At 45.9% G+C, this 18,329-nt stretch overlaps 2 protein-coding genes across 4 annotated transcripts in view; one reads left to right on the top strand and one right to left on the bottom strand.

The window, feature by feature from the left end:
• Positions 1-202, bottom strand: part of CCNI2 (cyclin I family member 2) — a 5,652-nt gene extending 5,450 nt beyond the window's left edge. Inside the window, exon 1 of the mRNA XM_035338371.1 lies at positions 198-202. The gene's annotated coding sequence lies outside the window, so the exon portion shown is untranslated. The remainder of the gene's footprint in view (positions 1-197) is intronic.
• A 38-nt stretch (positions 203-240) lies between these two features.
• Positions 241-17,951, top strand: KIF3A (kinesin family member 3A). Of its 3 annotated transcripts, XM_035338361.1 has the most exons (19): positions 241-368; positions 858-1,140; positions 2,428-2,572; positions 2,803-2,887; positions 3,354-3,459; positions 4,215-4,354; positions 4,741-4,938; positions 5,325-5,499; positions 6,532-6,633; positions 8,064-8,135; positions 9,917-9,925; positions 10,843-10,999; positions 11,689-11,869; positions 12,175-12,285; positions 13,015-13,140; positions 13,759-13,812; positions 13,939-14,007; positions 14,199-14,323; positions 14,825-17,951. In XM_035338361.1, exons 1-19 carry the CDS (start codon positions 363-365, stop codon positions 14,871-14,873), a joined length of 2,193 nt encoding a protein of 730 aa, XP_035194252.1. In that variant the 5' UTR covers positions 241-362; the 3' UTR covers positions 14,874-17,951. The 3 variants fall into 3 exon arrangements, with proteins under 3 accessions (XP_035194252.1, XP_035194253.1, XP_035194254.1); XM_035338362.1 differs by lacking the exon at positions 8,064-8,135; XM_035338363.1 differs by lacking the exons at positions 8,064-8,135; positions 9,917-9,925.
• Positions 17,952-18,329: the final 378 nt, after the last annotated feature.

The raw sequence follows: 18,329 nt of genomic DNA, 5'->3' as shown, positions 1-18,329 counted from the left end.
GCCCCGGGCCGGCCCCCCCCGGCCTGAGGGGGGCGCGGAGGCGGCCGCCGGGCCCCGAGGCGGGGCCGAGGCCGGAGCGGGGCCGGGAGCAGGCCGCGCCCCGCTGCCTCTGCCCCGCGGTTGCCATGGCAACGCGCCGTCCCGCCCTGCTGATTGGCTGCAGCCCGGCACGGGTGGTGGAGAGGGGCGGGGCCATGCCCGCCTTTCCTCGGCAGCCATTGGCCGCGAGGCTTCCGCAGCGCGCGGGGATTGGCCGCGGGCCGGGCGGGCGGGGGGCGGGCGGGGGGCGGGCGCAGGCGCGGTGCTGTTATTGTTCCGCGCTGCGGCCCCGCGCCGCTCCCTGCCCGGCCGCCGCCGTCGCCATGCCGGTGAGGGGGCAGGGGGGTGGCGGGGCCGGGGATCGGGGCGGGGGTGGCCAGGTTCGGCCCCGTTCCCTCGGGGGGAGGCCGCGGGTGTCAGCGCGGCCCGCGGCAGGGCCGGGCCGGGGCCAGGCTGAAGCGAGCCCCTGCGGCCCGACCCCGCCGGCAGGGCCCGGGGCCGCTCCCCGGTGCTTCCCCCCCTCACAGCGCGGGGCTGCTCCTGTCAGACGAGGGCACGGGTTGCGTCTGGGGGGAGTTCACGGGTGGAGGTGAAATTCTCCTTGGTTCCTGCATCCACGGGCAGAAGCCCGCATAAACGTGCGGCGTTCTCCCTGCCTTTGCTATAAACCAGCCCTGCATTTACGTGAGCCTTATGCCATCCTGCACAGCAGCGTGTTTCTGCTTGGGTTGGCACAACAGCATGTGTGCATAAACCCTCGGCTGTGTTAGATGTAATGCTACAGCCCGGACGTGTCTTTGCTTTTTTCACAAACGCAGATCAACAAGCCCGAGAAGCTGGACAAGCCGGAGAGCTGCGATAATGTCAAGGTGGTTGTCCGCTGCCGGCCTCTTAACGAGCGAGAGAAGGCGACGGGGTACAAGATGGCAGTCAACGTGGACGAGATGAGAGGGACTATAACGGTTCACAAAACAGACTCGTCCAACGAGCCTCCCAAGACGTTTACGTTTGACACGGTGTTTGGACCAGAGAGCAAACAGCTGGATGTCTACAACTTAACTGCAAGGCCTATTATTGACTCCGTCCTGGAAGGATACAATGGTGAGTGCCTTGTTTTAAGTCAGTATGCCCTGTCTTGTGCTGCCTGCGCTGTTAGTGATGCTGCTGCTCTTACTGGGAGCCTCCCTCTCGAGGGCTGTAGCTGTCAGTTTCTGTCCTGACCTCTCGCTTAAAACGTCCAGAAGGCGCTCGCCATTCTGAGCACCTGCAGTGGTGGTGAGTGCTGACTGTAAACGGGGGGAGATCAGCTGAGGTCGGTGAGCTGTGTGTGTTTTCATTCTCTATCTTCTGTTTGCGAAGACAAATGCTTTGTTTCATTATCAGAATTCTCAGCGACTCTTCACTATACAGTTTCAGTAACCAAGCAGCCGCTGCGGTCCTGCAGTAACTAGGTATGCATACCAGGCTCGTGCATATAAGTGCTGCAGTTTCTCCTCTAAAATTTGCTGTTTTAGACTAAGATGACTAGTTAAACACATCTGCCTGGCCCAGCAGATAATCCGTTGCTTCCTACAGCTGGAAAGAACACGAGTGTGATTTGTGTGTGTGTGTTATGCATGCAAATATGCTGTGTTAAGGAAAGAAGTTAGCAAGGAAACAAATTACTGCTTTCCATAACAGTGTGCTATAAGCAACAACATACTCTAAAGTTTTTAAAGGTTTGCAAATACCTAATAAAATCCTATGCTAACACACCCAGTTTCAGCTGGTTAAAATTCCGTTTCTCCAAACAGTGATGCCGATGAAAATGGAAGCCTCATTTGAGTTTTCAGCAGTGCTGGGGCAAAACCAATTAACCAGTGTGTTTCTGGGGTGTCTGAGCTGGGTCACAGCGAACTTTCCAATGGCTTCCTGTGTGGGCTGATTGTCTAGTTCAAACTGAAGCTGCATCTGCAGGCTCAGAACCAGGTTCTGTGGCCTGTGCTGTAGGAGTCTCACGTTGTTTCTGCTGTGGCTTTGAGTGCTAGCAATAGCTGGTTTCACACTTGGTGTATGACCTTCCTCTAATTGACAGTGTTATTAATTGGGCTTGTGTTAATTATGTGTGAGCCCTAAGTGTACTGGCATTCCATTCTTTAATCATTCGATATGGTTAAAACAAGCTGACTTTCTCTTCAATGTTTTGCAGGCTGGGTAAAGCAGTGGCTCAAACCCGTTTCCCGTTGTTGTCCCATGTTTCTGTTTCTCCTAGCTTTGTGCAGTATCTGCTGGAGAGGGTGGAAAGGTTCAACTCCATAAAAATAAGATACATTAACAGCTATCAGGCCAAGAATTGATGAGGTAAAACTGCAGCTAGCAACTTCCTAATTACATTTTCTCATTCTTCAGGCACTATTTTTGCGTATGGGCAGACCGGAACAGGCAAGACTTTTACCATGGAAGGGGTCAGAGCAGTTCCTGAGCTTAGAGGCATCATTCCGAATTCCTTTGCACATATATTTGGCCACATTGCCAAAGCGGAGGGGGATACGAGGTACGGCTTCTCTTTACTGCTTCTGTCCTGTGTGTCCATCTGTAGAAAAAAACACACCTCAACAGTGGCAACTGTAACTGTATCTCTGGCTTCAGCTGGAAGGCTCCTCCTTAGGAGTTCTTGACTGGGCAGCAGGATTGTTGTAGATCGGTGCTTTCTCTTTGCTGTCCGTGATTGCTAGACTTCAACAAATGTCTTATTAAGAAAGCTACCCAACTGTTTGTCTTCAGGTTTTTAGTTCGCGTGTCTTACCTGGAAATTTACAATGAAGAAGTGCGGGACCTGCTGGGAAAAGACCAGACCCAGAGGCTGGAGGTGAGCCTGCTGTTCTGAATCTGATATTGCTCACTGCTGTGAAAGAAATATTTTAAAGAGTGTTTGAAGGGAAGTGGGAGGTTGGGTTCCTCGGCACATTTCCTTTGAGATGCAGTAGCGGCTGGGTATCTCTGCTGACTTCTCTGAATCTTTTGTTTGGTCAGTTGTACAGCGAGAAACTGGCTTTCAGCTGAGTCAGTTTTGTGCATGCAATGCTATCCTAAAGACCCCTTGGTAGTTTTGCTAGGAGTTAGTGACTGGGACTTGAAGTCTGTATTTGCCATTAGGTAAAACCAGTGGAGGATTGTCCTGCATGAGTCTCGATTCCTTAGCCATCCGCTTTCAGAACGTGGGAGTGTTTTCTGTGCAAAATAGAACCTGGGGGAGGAAATCACTGTAGGAAATCACTGAAAATTGCTGTCAGGGATCTTCTGGGGATGCTCTGTCTAAACTGTTTCTCTCTTAGGTTAAAGAGAGACCTGATGTGGGAGTTTATATCAAAGACCTTTCAGCTTATGTCGTAAACAATGCAGATGATATGGACAGGATCATGACTCTGGGCCACAAGAACCGTACGTAGTCTCGCAGTGGGCAGGTTTACAGCTCTGCTGTCAGGCAGAGCGAGGGTCTGATTGTCAGACTGCAGTAGGAGGTGTTGCTCCTAGTCCTAATGCTGGAAAGCTCCTTCAGCTGAGCAGAGCGTAAGAGGATCTCCCCTCCCAACTCCCTTCTGTGCAGGGCAGGTAAAGAAGGCCAAGCCTCAGCCATTGGAGGAGCAGTGAAGGGGAGGATGCAGTGAAAGCAGTCAGCAGTGTCAGGGGTATTAGTGAGCTGTGGTTCTTTCCCTCCTCTGTTCTGACAAGGCTGAGCAACAGCTAGTTCTGTGCTGTGATGAGAAGGCAGTATGTGCTTTCTGGAAGACTTTGTAGTTAAGCCCAGATTCTTTTATGAGCTAAAATTCTGCTGTACTGTTGCTTTTGGCATGGATTGTCATGCTCTTATTTCATAAAATACAGCTATTTACAGGAATCAGCAGTGAAAGCATTAGGCTAAAGGTCTCTGTAGCTTTTGAACCAAAACAAATGAGAACTACTGCTGCTCTTGGCATGGGATCATGTCATCTTAGAGCCACAGGAGGCAGCAACATTTCCAGTCTAGACTGGGGGTATCCTGTGACTTTGGTGGATAAGAACACGGTTTGCTGAGTCAGAGCATCCTTCCATCGTCTGAAAAATAGGGTTGAGTAAAGAGGTGGGGATAAAGCTCCTTTGAGAGCGGGAAGAATGTTACAGGGGTGTGATTCATTAACCTTTTTCTCAATTAAAAGGTTCTGTTGGTGCCACAAACATGAATGAGCACAGTTCCCGTTCACACGCCATCTTCACCATCACCATCGAGTGCAGTGAGAAGGGGGTTGATGGAAACATGCACGTGCGCATGGGCAAGCTGCACCTGGTCGATCTTGCTGTAAGTAGGATCAGCGAGGTCTGCCATAAAACCTGGTGGGCATGGCTGCTCGGTTATGCACTGCTAAAGGCTTTGAACAGAAGTCTGGGCAATTGTCTGTTTGCTGCTTGGCAGAGGGGTTGGACTAGATCTTCCGAGGTCCCTTCCAACCTTGGTCACTCTGTGATTGAGCAATCCAGAACTTTCTGGCATTGAAAGCTTCAGTTAAGACCTGTTTGACTTGTCTTGTTAACCACGACTGAGGGACATACCTAGGTTCTCTAATAATGTATGGGGTGCTCAGTGACATGGCTGCTAGCAATGCTTCAGGGGTAGCTGATCCTATTTGGAGGGAGGAGACATATCAGAGGCTTTGTTGCAATTCCTGCTTCCTGTTTCCTTTCCAGGGTTCGGAAAGACAGGCAAAAACTGGAGCAACGGGGCAGCGACTGAAAGAAGCTACAAAGATCAACCTTTCTCTTTCCACGCTGGGCAATGTCATCTCAGCCTTGGTGGATGGCAAGAGCACTCATGTGCCCTACCGTAACTCCAAGCTTACACGGCTCCTTCAGGATTCCCTGGGGGGCAACTCCAAAACCATGATGGTAAGCTGAGAGATGCTCCTCCTGGTGCCAGCTATTGATCTGTTCCTACAGAGATAGCAAAATGACTTTGCCAGAAGAACAGCATGGCATTTACCTGTTTCTTTCAGAGCTATTTGCAGTTGAGAACCTTTTAAATGCTTTTGCTGCTTTTCTTTGTCTCGGCACAGACAAGGATCTAAACACAGTGTACGTGAGCACGTGTGCATAAGATCAAATGGAAGTCCTGCTTAGGTAGCCAAAAGCAGCCTTAGTGTAGAAGCAGCAGGAAAGCTTGGGAAGGAGTGGCAGTGTGGTACTGGTGGAGCTGGGGATGGATCCCTGTGAAATCACGTGTTCTGGACTCTAACAGTTCACCATCTAGTAACTTGCTCTTCCGTGTGTCACAGTGTGCAAACATTGGTCCAGCAGACTACAACTACGATGAGACTATCAGCACTCTCAGGTATGCAAACCGAGCCAAGAATATTAAGAACAAGGCCAGGATTAACGAAGACCCCAAGGATGCTTTGCTGCGTCAGTTTCAGAAAGAAATTGAAGAGCTTAAGAAAAAACTGGAAGAAGGTGAGATTCCCCCACCTCCTGGTGTTTGTCTAGACAAATGCTCATCCTGTTTGAGCGTAAAAATTCTCCTCTATTTGAAAACGTCACGCGAGTTCAGCTGCTGTGTGCAGGTCAGCGTTCTGGTTTTGGTTACCCTGCTCAGTTCCAGAAGAGGTGTCCTCAGGTAAGGGCAGCAGGACCCTCCCGGTGAGGGGACCTGGCTTTGCCCACTAGGTGGCACTTGCCACTAGCATAAAGTGATGGCTTCTGGACTGAGCTAAGTGTGCGTGGGCTCTCCTGGTGAGCAGGCAGGGGTCCAGGTATGATTGGGTGTGGCGTAGGGGTTTAAACTGTGCAGTAACAAGAGGGAAATGCATCCACCTGCAAGCGGGGGGGGGGGGAAATCAGTAGAAAAACGAATTAAATTTGTCCTGTCTGATGGTCACTCTAGCCACACGTAGAGGAAACAAGAAGCTTCCTAAAGCCCTGGAACTTTGAGCTTGTGACAGTTATTAATCCATCAATATTCAGAAACTCTGGCAGAGGAATACTTCCTGAGCAGTGACCTTGGCTTGACATCTCTCTGCAGTGTGATGCCTACAGCACAGAGTAGCGGTAGCAGTAGCCCCGAAAAGGCTTGCTGCTTGGAGCCTCTCCCATTCAGGAGAAGCAGGAAATGCCAGAACACTTTCTTCAGGGACTGGGAGCTGGATGTAGCTGTTTCATCCCTAGTGGGCCAAGGGTGGCCTCTTAAGTTTCTAGATTCTAAGCTATAGGAAAGTGGCTTTGTTTGCTCACATCACTGTTCTATCTCAATAGAAAAATCTCCTAATGCTTTCAGTTTCAGGAAGATTTCATAGCTTAACCCTTCAGCAGCCCACGGATGCTTTGTTTCCAGTGAAAAACACCTACTGGAATGTTCACACGGACTTCACAGCCCATATTCCTTAATTTCCCAGTCAGACACTGGTTTCAGACAAATGCCACTGTCACAATAACAAGCTGATATGAGGTGAAGGGCAGTGCATCAGAAACAATCCTTTTCATTTCTAGGGGAAGAGATATCTGGCTCTGAGACGAGTTCTTCTGAAGAAGAGGATGAAGATGATGATGGGGAGATCGGAGAGGATGGGGAGAAGCGGAAGAAACGACGGGGTAAGGCAGTGGAGAATCCTGCCAGTGCCACCAATTTCCTCCTGTCCTGCTGCTGGTGTCAGAAACTGTAGCAAGAGTCAGGCAGGGAGAAGTGGAGTTGTAGGGCTGCCCTGCTGCCGCTGCAATTATCATGCCTCTTCTAGAAACGAAGCTATTTGGTGCCGTCTCTGCGGACGGACAGCTCCGATCCTGTGTGGTATCTGCTTCCACTTGGGTAGTTGTGCTTGTGGTAACGTCCTCTTACGCGGTGGCTCCCTGGCTGCCGCAAGGTGGCTGTGTGTGGCTTGTGACTGGTACTGTGGAACTTCCCCTGCTCACGGAGGTGGGAGGAGGAAGATGCCAAAGATCAGCGGTGGGAGATGGTTTTTTTTTTTTTTTTTTTATAGCCATGGAAATGGTCCGAGGGATGTTTTGGCTGTGCTCTGGGCAAAGGATTCATCTGTCTTATGGATGTAACTGGCTTCACTCTAGTGTCCAATTTTATGTTGATAGAGGAAGAACTTGACCTTTGGTTGTCTGTGCTAGCTGAAAAGTTGAATGGGAGCTACACGTCCCTCGTTTGGGAGCACTCTGGAGATCCCATGGTAAAGTTTCCTTTATCCTACACCAGTATTAAACTGCCGTGTAGTATCTTAATCCCAGGAGATGCTGCTGAACCTAGAACGGCAGGTTATGGTGTACCGTGGGAAGCTGTGGCTTCCAGGGATCCTGATCTGGTACCTGTACAAGCAGAGTCATAAATGACATCTGTCAAGCCGTTAGTGTTGGTTGTAACGCAACTCTTCCTTCGTTTTCCCCTGTTGGTACTTCCTAGAATCACAAAGGTTGACCACCGTCTTCATCAAGGAACAAGTTCTGTCCAGATCTCCCCCCAGAGGAAGCCAAGTTCAACATGCTGCCTGAAGGGAATAGAGGGCAAATAGCTGTGACTTAACTAGAGTAGCTCGTTTGGAAGCTGAGTTCCCTAAGAAAGGGTGCTGCTTGGCAGGAGCGTGCACAGTAGCTGTCCCCGTTTAAGCTGGTTCTGCCTTCTAGAGGGAGCAGTGTACCTTGCTACATACATAAGACTGGGAAGGACTCATGGTCACTGAATCCTCTGCTACTGCAGATATCCACAGCCACCTTCACTTTGACCTGGTTTTCTGTGTTGTTGCTTGAAATGGAAGCAGCCTTGGCATGTGGTTTTTAAGCTGTAGGCTGGTTCAGGTGGGTTTCACTGAACTGTCTTTGTGAGCATGCATTTTGTGCTGGGAAGTGGTGGCTTTGCAGGCTGTCTGGGAGGGATCCTAGCAAACGCTTCCTAATGGGAACTTGTGCCTTTCTGAACTAATTTGCTGGCCCTTCTGGGTGTCTTTTCCTTGGAACTAACTTCCCATCTGCATGTTTCTTCCTCTCTGGGTTTTTCTGTGGGACTCGCTTCTGTTTTCCAGGCAGTAGCAGCAGCAGTAGTTCAGACTCCACATGCTCTGTCATAGAGAAACCTCTGGATAAGTCCTTCACTAGTGAGTGGGAGCTCTTAAGTCTTTTTAAGCTTTGGCCTTTCCATAATCTGTGCACTCCATTTTTGCAATGCTGCACTCTTCCCTGCTTTGTCTATTGGAAAGATGAACCTGAACTTTACGTGGATAAAGCATGCCTTTCCTTTGCTGCTTTCATGCTTGCAACAGTGGTTCAATGTGCACGTTGTTAGCCAGATGTGAGAGAACAGAAAGCAATGTAGTATGCTGTTTGAACAAGTTTTAAAGGCAATTGGGAAATCATAGGATAAGTGTTTGCAACTTCTGTACTTTAAATACTCCCTCTAAAATGTCAGGAGAAAGTCTGAGCAAGTTTTTTTTTGTGGTAGGTGCTATGTTTTGTTGGACTCTGCCTTCTCAAAATTGGACTTGGAGAGAATGAACAGTCAGCAGTTAAGCAGCACTATTTTTATACTTGCAAGGGGAGCTTCATAATGCTTGGAGTGGCTTTATTTTGGCAGACCCTTCCAAACAAAACTGGGCAGTGGTTGCTGCTTTTTTTTTTCCCCAGACTGCCCCATCACATTAAGTTTTTGAGGAAGTTCAGAGGAACAACAAGGGATCTGGATTTTGGTTTAGCAGTGAGGAAAGTGTGGTCTGCTGCTGATCAGAGAGAAGAGTCTGTCCCTTGAAAATCCTACAACCAGTTAGTGATGACTTTAACCAAAAATAAAAGGCAAATCTCAGGCCTTGACCTGTAGGGACTTCACCCACTTTGGTTATCCTGTATAGACGTAGTCCGCTCTTCTCCGTGTGCGGAGAGTCGGGGAGGTCTTGCTGTATACCTCAGTAACATGTACTAGGTGTGTTAGTGGAAAGGGTCAGCTCAGAGAAAGTGTGGTAGCAGAAGGTGGCTCACAGCCTACGGGTGAGCTTTGGGTAACACTGTGATAGGCTGGGGAATCTGCTCGCTTCAAATTCGCTCTTTCAAAGCTTGCCTAAGACCTGAATATTTTATTTGGCTGAGGACAGTTAATAGCAAAGCACTGATGTGGCACTGGCTGGATCAGCCCATCTCCTGCAAGGCTGGAGGCAGCTCTGTTGTAGAAGCTGCACTGGGCTTTTGGTGATCAGGATGAGCGTGGTTTGGGGTATTAACTGTCCTCACGTGTGGCCCTTTTGCATGTGGTGTCTTTCATTGCCCGTTCCCTATCCTGCCTCTTTTACTGCACTTGCTTGAATAACCCAAACTGGCTCTATACCTCTATGGAAGCATCAGTTACTGCAAATTAACCTACTAATACTCTGCGCAATTGTCATGTATCTTGTAAAGAATTGGCTTGAAAACTTGGTTAAAACTTAGAACAAGTCTTCTGTATGCTGAGATTTTGCAGGTAATTTAACAGAATTGGCTGGCTTCAGGAAGGGAAAAAATGCTAAGCCTCTTAAGAAGAAATCTATCCTGTTTCTTAGGGCATGATCTTTGCGGCAGGCTCATGTTACACTCAAATTCTGCATTGCATTCAGTGGGCAGAAGAATGCAGGAGTGAGCTGAAGACTATCCTGGATATGCCAAGCCCTTTTAAGTACAGAAACATTCTACGCTTTAGCACAAAATCATGGTGCATTAATATTTGCTCTAATGGAGTTTTACTTCTTAGTGATTATTCTGTTTTCTATTCTGGAGACATGCATGTGAAATTAATGCTTGTTCTGAGGTTGATAAACTTTGTCCAAAATGATCAAGCAATAATATATTTTCTTTCCTCCTTTTCATGCGTATGCTGCCTCTCTGCGATTTGCTTTCTACTTCCTCTTAATGCAAGACCAAGCAGGTTGGTGTAACCAATTTCCACCTCCTTATAATACAATTGCAGAGCTTGTTAAAGCATCCTACAACTCAGTCTAGTTCACTTTTTTCTCCAAAACTGAGAAGAAACAGGTCTGTGTACAAGCATGTAAAAAGCATTTATCTGGCTCACTGCTTTATATGATCAGCTTTATATGCTCAGGGCACTAGGTTCGCTGAGCTGCTCTGGCAGTGTCCTTTTTAACTCCTGTGAAACATACCTGGTTTGCTTTCATAGTAGGTAACACTCTAAAGACACAGTTAATAAGCACTGAGACTTGCTGTGACGGCCAGATCTGTGGGTAGTCACCGTTTCATAGATCGAGTATCATCCAAATGTTTTCCTCTGTTGCCTGTTTTCACAGGGTTGTTTTGAATTTCCCTAGTTTCTGTATTTTCATGGTAACATGTTCTTAAAATACCTATTTGCTGACTCTGCAATAGGCAACCCCTTAGAGTACAATGGACAAGGGTTGGGAGGATGTGCTAATTAGCAATATGAATATGTAAGTCTTGGTAGCCCAACTAGTTGTAGGCCAAGGCCATCTTCTGTTTTCTATTGGTTGGCCTAATCGACCTAGTTAAAATATCTGAGCTTGGGCTTCCCCTTAGGCAGTATTCCTTCTCCACAAGTGTTCTCCATAAGTTTTCTGTTTAGGGCGTTATGTTCTCGTATCAGGTCTGTAGAGCTTCTTCATTGCAGGAACTGGAGGCAACTCAGCAGCGTTAAAATGGGTCTTGAAAGACTGAGTTGTGCCCAGCTTGGAGCCCTTGAATTCTGACATGAAATTAATGCTTGTTAAATGCAATTACTGAATCTGAACTTGAAAAAAAAAAAGTGCTGTAATACAGAGGCAGTATTTTTATCTGTGAAATAATTTTTTTCCCCTATCTCTTTCAAAGGCAAAAAGAAAGTTTCCCCTGATAAGATGGTAGAGATGCAAGCAAAGATTGAAGAGGAGAGAAAAGCTCTTGAAACTAAGCTTGATATGGAAGAAGAAGAAAGAAATAAAGCCAGAGCTGAACTGGAGAAGAGAGAAAAAGATTTGCTTAAAGCTCAGTGAGTGCCCTGCTCTAAGTTTGGTTTTGTGGTGGTGTGGGTTTTTCTTCCCTTAATCTACAAGTCAGTCATTGATATGTGGAGATGCACGGTGAGGTGCTAGTCAAACTGAGCATCAGCTCTTGCTGTTATCAGAATGAAAGAGGAGCTTCCTCTGTGCTTGAAAATTGGAGCAGGTAGAAAAGACAACTTTATTCTTCTACTGTTTTTTTCTTAAAACCTCAGCTAGTTGAGATGACCTAGAAATTTACACAAATCCTCTAAACACTGGTAACCAGCGTAGAGCGGCACTAGCGTTGTGCTGCTTGTAGGGGGAATAGTGGTATAACAAGGCAGGCTTCCTGCAGCACGCTGCTGTGAGCATGCCACATGGAGCGCAGGGGTTCTCCATGCTGGAGGTGAAAAGCTGCTGGGGTAGCCTGCACCAGTGTCTCGCACCCCCTGAAAGGGGAATTTCAGCGGGAGAGACTTGTCTGCTGAGCTGGTTCAGCCTGCATGAAAGTGGTGGGTGCTGCAGTTAAGGAAATGAGTGCGCTCACTTGCACTGCCTCACCCCCACTTAAACCCTTGGCAGCCAGACAAGTTTTTCCAGCCCTATGAATGCTGCCTGGGCTGTAGGACTGAGCTCGACCTGGCTGCCTTGTGAGTGCCTTAGGATAAGAGATTTTCCACTCTACCTGTCTCTCTAGACAAGAGCACCAGACCCTGTTGGAGAAACTGTCTGCACTGGAGAAGAAGGTGATCGTAGGAGGAGTGGACTTGCTGGCAAAAGCAGAAGAACAAGAGAAGCTTCTGGAAGAATCAAATATGGAGTTGGAAGAACGAAGGAAGAGAGCAGAACAGCTTCGCAAGGAGCTTGAGGAGAAGGAGGTGGGTTATACTCGCAGGTGTTTGGAAACAGCAACTATGGTAGGACACATGGTTATGTGCCTTTGCGTTGTTCACCTGGATGAAATGCGGTTCCGCTCTGGAAGCGTAGCAGAAGCCAACCACTTTGGTGGTGCTCACTTACCTGGAGGAGTGTAATCACTGTGGGTGTGAGCCAGCCTGGCTAAGCCAGGTTTCTGTGCCCTGGGCAAATGCTTTTTGTCCAAGTAGTTTCCCTTTCTGTTCATACTGTTGCAAATATTTTTTATTACATTAATCTGTGGATGTCTGCTAAATCTTGCATGCAGCAAGAACGCTTGGACATTGAGGAGAAGTACACCAGCCTCCAGGAAGAAGCACAGGGGAAAACCAAAAAACTGAAGAAAGTTTGGACCATGCTTATGGCTGCAAAATCAGAGGTCAGTGTCTGAAGTGCTCAGCTTGTGATGGATGACAGGAGTGACTATAGCTGTAGCTACAATCAGCTTTGTAGCTCTGGAAAAAGTGCCACAGGTTTAAAATTATTTCTGCTGTCTGCTTGGCTCATGTAATTTAAAAAGAGCTGCACAGGAGTACGCTGTGGAACTTTTGTTTAAGCCAAGCTGAGTTGGTGTATGCGTGAGGCTGAGATATTCAGAACTTCAAGGAAATCTACTGGTTGTTGCAGAAGAGAATAAAAGTTAGCTGGCTGTCCAGTCTCTGCAGCAGCCCAAATGTTCCTCTGCTCTTCACTCTGTCCTTCCTGTGTGTTACCCTCATCCTGTCTCCCTCACACTCATTCAGTGTGTCCTTTGGCTGCTATCTAGGATCCCTGTTCCATGAGAAGCGCGCTCTGTCTCTGGGATCCGGGACTTTCCTTGGAATCTTGCCAGGGATGTAGCTTGTTCGCACACTGTTTGCTCTTAGCTAGTACAAAGGTTGGCCTGGCAGAGAGCCAGTTTCATGTTTCCGAGACCAAGAACTTCATGTGGCTTTCAGCCGTCTCTGAGCTGGAATGTTTTGGAGGGTTTATTCTTGAGGTAAATATTCTAGTACTTCTAACCAGAGTTTGCTTTCCTTTCCCAAGAACCTCATGCAGGCAGAAGACTGTTTTAGGCTGTTATCTTACGCTAGCTCTCACCCTCCTCAAATGTCTTGTTTGTCTGCAGATGGCAGATCTGCAACAGGAGCATCAGAGAGAGATTGAAGGCTTGCTAGAGAATATTCGGCAGCTGAGCAGGGAACTTCGTCTGCAGATGCTTATCATAGACAACTTCATTCCTCAGGACTACCAGGTAAAGATGCAGACCCTAAGCCCTTGATGTAGGCGCATGCTACGTTCGCTGAGCCCTCCAGCTATATTTGGCCCACTGACAAATGGAATTAGTTGGCTTCCCTTCTCTTTCTGAGGAATCGATAGGCAACTGACTGACACTTGTCTGCTAAGCTGTGGCACAGATGAGTTTGTGGATTTATACAAAGTAATAAATGAATTTAGAGCTTTAAATTGGGTTCATTCTTGTTTTGGTATCACCCACGAGTGCCCAGAAAATTGTGCTTAAATCTGACACATACTAATAGGAAATAGAAAAGCAATTTTCCTTAATCTGTGCTTTTCTGTATTACAATGTGTTTTTTACTGCTAACCTGATTGCACTGATATAATGGGAAATCCATATTTCAATGGGAACTCTGATGTATGCAGTTTGGGAGTGATATTCTTCCTCTGTAGTCTTCAGAGCATAAACGGGATTTTTGAACATGGTATGGCAGTCCTGATATAAACAGCTTGAAGTGCTCAAGGCTGTTCTTAAGCAGCTTGTCTAGGCTTTCCAGAATGCATCCACTGGAAAATGTATGTGGAGTGTAGATCATCGTTACAGGCTTGCACAACTTTTATAACTTCTTTCTAGGAAATGATCGAAAACTATGTCCACTGGAATGAAGACATTGGAGAATGGCAGCTGGTAAGCTAGCTGACTGATGTACGAGCTAATGTTAGCACAAGCTTCTGAGCCCGGAAATAAATTTATAAAGCTGTAGTTTTAACTGTGCCCAAACAACTTCACTAACAGACCTTTCTTTTGTTTAAGAAATGTGTTGCATATACCGGAAACAATATGAGGAAACAGACTCCTGTCCTGGACAAAAAAGAAAAAGATGTGAGTGACTCCTCATAAGCATGTGTTGAGCTGAGTAGGGCTAAGTTCTGCTGTCTTTGCTTACCACAGCATATTTATGGGAAAATCATCCAATTTCATTTTTTTTTTTACTTGAAAATATTTTTTTCTAGTCTTAGAGAACCGTTGATCAGCACGTAAAGGTTCTGATGTTTTGCTCTTTTTCCCTTTAGCCCTTTGAGGTGGACCTTTCCCATGTTTACTTAGCTTACACAGAAGAAAGCTTGAGGCAATCTCTGATGAAACTGGAGAGGCCAAGGACTTCAAAAGGAAGATCTAGGCCCAAGACTGGTAGAAGGTGAAGAATTTTGGAATATCTGTATGTAATGGGAAACTTACAGAGGGGAAGGCTTAAGTTTGTGCCTGCAAACTTAAATGTTTGAAGACTTCTTGTTATAAGACAAAACGCTAAGATTCTGCACTATGTAAGATTTACCAGTGCCAAGTGGGGCAGAACCAAGCTGAAATCCTACTGTGGTAAAATCTTGTCCAGAAAGACTTTTATGTGGGGACCTTTCTGATGTCCTTTTGTCACATTCCCCTATTCTGTCATCTCATTTGATTTGACTGGTTTAGTTTAACAAGTGACACACTGACAGTGCGTGTCCTGGTATTACCAGGAAGTAATGTACTGCTGGGGGAGACTTCAGCATGGGTGTTCTTGATCTTTTTCTGACAGATGCTTTGTGGAAAAGTTATCACTGTAGTTTTGACTTGAAAAGTGGCTGGTCCTAGTCTTTCCTGGACAGCATAATGATGTCTGTGGTTATTTTTCCTTTCCTTTTTGCTCTCCAAACAGAAAACGTTCTGCAAAGCCAGGAGCTGTCATTGACTCCCTGCTGCAGTAGGTGTGACGTGTTCAGAATTGCCGTAAAAATCAGTGAGTGTTTAAGGCTTGGCCAGAATATTCAGTCCAAGATGGCACAGTTCGAAGTGGCTATAAAATCCATACCTTGCTGGTATGGAGCTTTATTTAAAATATATATAAATGTATTTTTCCTTAGTTGCCTGTATACTGTATGTTATATTAACATAATATTAAACTGGTATATCTTACGGTTGTGAATTCTGTGTTAAACCATGTGTTGTGCAGGGAAACTATTGCTGGTAATCCTTGTTGAAATGTAGAGAAAATAAGGGTTCTAGATGTGTTTTTAAGTGCTAGATGACATATTAGCTCAAAATGGCTGATGGAATCCTAAAACTTAATGCTGGTAAATCTGGTTGTCCTGCTTTGCACATAACTGGCAGCTTTCACTGTTGTCCTCTGTTGCACTGATCTGTTTGAATGTGGTTGCTGCAAACCTTTGAGTTAAGAGCATTAAACCCTTTTATTTAAATATTGCTCACTGTATCTATTATCCTGATCATACTGTGTATGAAATACACAGCCCGCTTTGTTTGCAACCTTGCTGTACAAAGAAGGTAATTGGGGTGGGGGAATCCTGAATTACACAAGTTTGGGACTTTGGGGAAGGGACCATGCTTTAAGTGCAACAGAAAACAAGTGTTTCTGAGTAGTGCTCTTAGTTTGTGTGTGTGATCTGCTGGCACTGTGCAGAGTGGGGCCTTTGTAAAGCCAAGAGAACTTTTTTCCTCCTCCTTTTAAGTCTGTCTTGCAGCATTGCTTTGGCTGCTTCATCTGCTTCTGAGCTGGAAATTGTTTTAATTGATGTGAATTCTTTGTAGTAATCTGGACAGCACAGATTATTATAGGGAACTGCTTTGGTACAGCAGGACTGTGAGCACTATGGTTCCATTTTTCTCATCCCTGGCCATAACTGAGGATGAATTACTCTCCTTAATTAGGATAGGCACAAATTGCTCAATTTTCCCAGTATGGCAACATCCCCTGAAACAGCTGATGCTGTTTGTGTGGACTGTGTCACCTCCTGTTTCTGGCTATGTTTTGAGGGGAAAAAAGGTCTCTGCTGCTAACCATTTATGGTGGCTGCTCTTTGATATTTATGCTGCTAATAGACACATAACACTTTAATACATTACTTTTGTGTCACAGAAAAAAAAAAATGCATCTCCTTTGAATATAACTGATGCTAGAGCATAGCAGTTGTAGTAATCTCAACAGTTCCATGCCAGTGCTGTTAATTAGCTGTAACTTCCATGTAATCGTAGCGTTACCTAGAGTTAAAAAGTTGTGCTTATAATGTGAAAAATTGAGTCCTTAAGCATGACATGAAGAGCAAGGCAGCTCCTCAGTGTCCTGGGTTCTTGACAGAAGCCTTGTTTGCTATTACCAGAGCACTCCTATGATGTATTTGCAGTAGCTAGAAGCTGATTCCCCTCCTTATTGTCGTGATGCATAACTGGACGTGTAGCGTGTGAATCTGTAACAGCTCTGTATGTAGCAGGATCTGTAACAGCTAAACTGCTCTTGCAAGGCCATGCTTTGCTCTGGAGATGCATTAACTCTATTCTAAATGAGTTCTGAGCTTTTCCCTGTTTTTTCAGTGTGTTTTTTCAGGATCATGGCCTAGGAGCAGAACATACTGCCCTCCTTTTTTTGTGGTGGGGCGGGGGGGAGAGGTGGAAGGGAAGGAGATGAAAAGATCCGATTTTGTCACCTAAATTCATACAAGATGAAGATATAAACATTGGCATTTTTTTCTACTTTAACTGTTGAAAAGAGGTAAAGACTCAGATTTGTTTCTGATCTAAACTAGTTGGAGTTTTCTCTGAAGAGCTGACCTTATTTTGAGTGTGCTTAAATTAAATTAGGATTTCTTGTTACTTACATTGGCAAGACTGAAAATGGCTCAAATGCTTTTTTTTGTCTGTTTCTTGGTTCCTGGGCCAAGCAGATAGATGCATAATTTTGGCCTGTTCTCAGAATCAGGGCAAACTTTTGTATTTCCCTTTTTATTGTCTTGCTGTGCTTAGTTTTGTTGAATGATCTGTTTTTAAGGGTGGTCCTCCTGAGCTGTACCTTAAAAAAGACGATTGAAAACTCTTTGGGAGACATCAGTGGCTTAAATATGCTACTGTGAGCTATGACACGGCATTTAGAATATTTAAAGCTCAGCTATAAAGGTACATTGTTTGAATTCTTGTTACAATCCTGCTGCTGAAAACAACTGTACTCTGTGTATTTGAGAACCTTGGGACAGAGAAACTTCAGATAATTGCACACCTCTGTAAATTGGAGAACTGATTGGGATTTCCTGTTCCGGGAGCTTGTTTTAAGAACAAATCTGCTCTTAGGAGAGGACTTTTTTTTAAAGTGCAGCTGTCTTCATGATGATCTGTCAGCTTGGCTTACCTGAGAGCTGTGGTGTATGCTGTTGAAGTTCTGGGAACTTCTTTTCAAAACGGAGCCTGGCTTGCAGACTTGTCATACTGGCCCTCTCTGTAGCCCAGGACAGTCTGTGAACGTCAGATGTTTTGAAGAGGAATGGGCTGGGTTTGTGTTTTTTAATGACTTAGTCAATAGAGCCATTTTCATCCCAGCTCAGTGTGTGTTCTATGGCATTTCTCAGTCATGTTACCATTAAACGTGTGCTCATTTTTGCGTCTTGCTACCAGAAGATTCCCCTCGTTCTCAAATATCAACCTTAACATGGAGTTTTCCTGGCTTTGTGTTTACTGTCATAAATGAATTTTCATATTTAATTTTTGTTCTTGAACCTTTCTTCAGGTTCAGGGGAGGAGAAAATGGTCCTTAGTGCCTTTCAGAAACTTACTGTCTGCATACATCCAGCTTTCACCTTTCTCAACAGTTTTGTTTAGCCAGTTCTGTATATAGGAAAAACTGCTTGTCTAACTTGTCTATCTATTTATTGGTTTTCTAACTGTTTATTTTTTATTATCTTTATGTTTTATGGTTAAATTTTATTCAATACACTGTACATATCGGTATTGTGTCCCTGAAGCATGTTCATACCATAAAATAAAATTGTTGATTCTACCTCTCCGCTTGTTTCTTCAAGTATCTCTATGCATGCGGACTCCTAAACCATTTGAGAGTCAGGAGTGATGTCAGGAAGAGTGGCTGAAACAGCCTGTATGGCCTTGGAGCACTTGCAGGACGTTAGATCAGTGAGCTTGAGGTGTTGGGGGAGATCCTGTTGCCAAGCCCCAGGGCAGTGAGCAATAAGCTCAGGGGAGAAGCAGACGGCAGAGTGAGAGTGGGCTTGCAAGACCTGAGATGAGTTGGGTGAGGGTGTACACGGAGCAGGAGCTGTGCCCTTGAACAAGCCCACCCTGTGCTGGGGCTGTCCTGAGCTGCCTTTGGAACAGGAGAGCCTGACTCAGCAAGAGCAGCTCCCTCACTGCACTACAGCCACTGC

This window comes from Oxyura jamaicensis, chromosome 13 (assembly GCF_011077185.1).
Source record: "Oxyura jamaicensis isolate SHBP4307 breed ruddy duck chromosome 13, BPBGC_Ojam_1.0, whole genome shotgun sequence".
NCBI lineage: Eukaryota > Metazoa > Chordata > Aves > Anseriformes > Anatidae > Oxyura > Oxyura jamaicensis.
This window is presented reverse-complemented; position numbering and strand designations above follow the sequence as displayed.

Bases quoted from the DNA above. Each gene is read 5' to 3' on its own strand.
- KIF3A (XM_035338361.1), top strand. The intron at 1,141-2,427 runs GTGAGTGCCTTG...CTCATTCTTCAG, and splicing joins CGTCCTGGAAGGATACAATG to GCACTATTTTTGCGTATGGG. The intron at 13,813-13,938 runs GTAAGCTAGCTG...CTTTTGTTTAAG, and splicing joins ACATTGGAGAATGGCAGCTG to AAATGTGTTGCATATACCGG.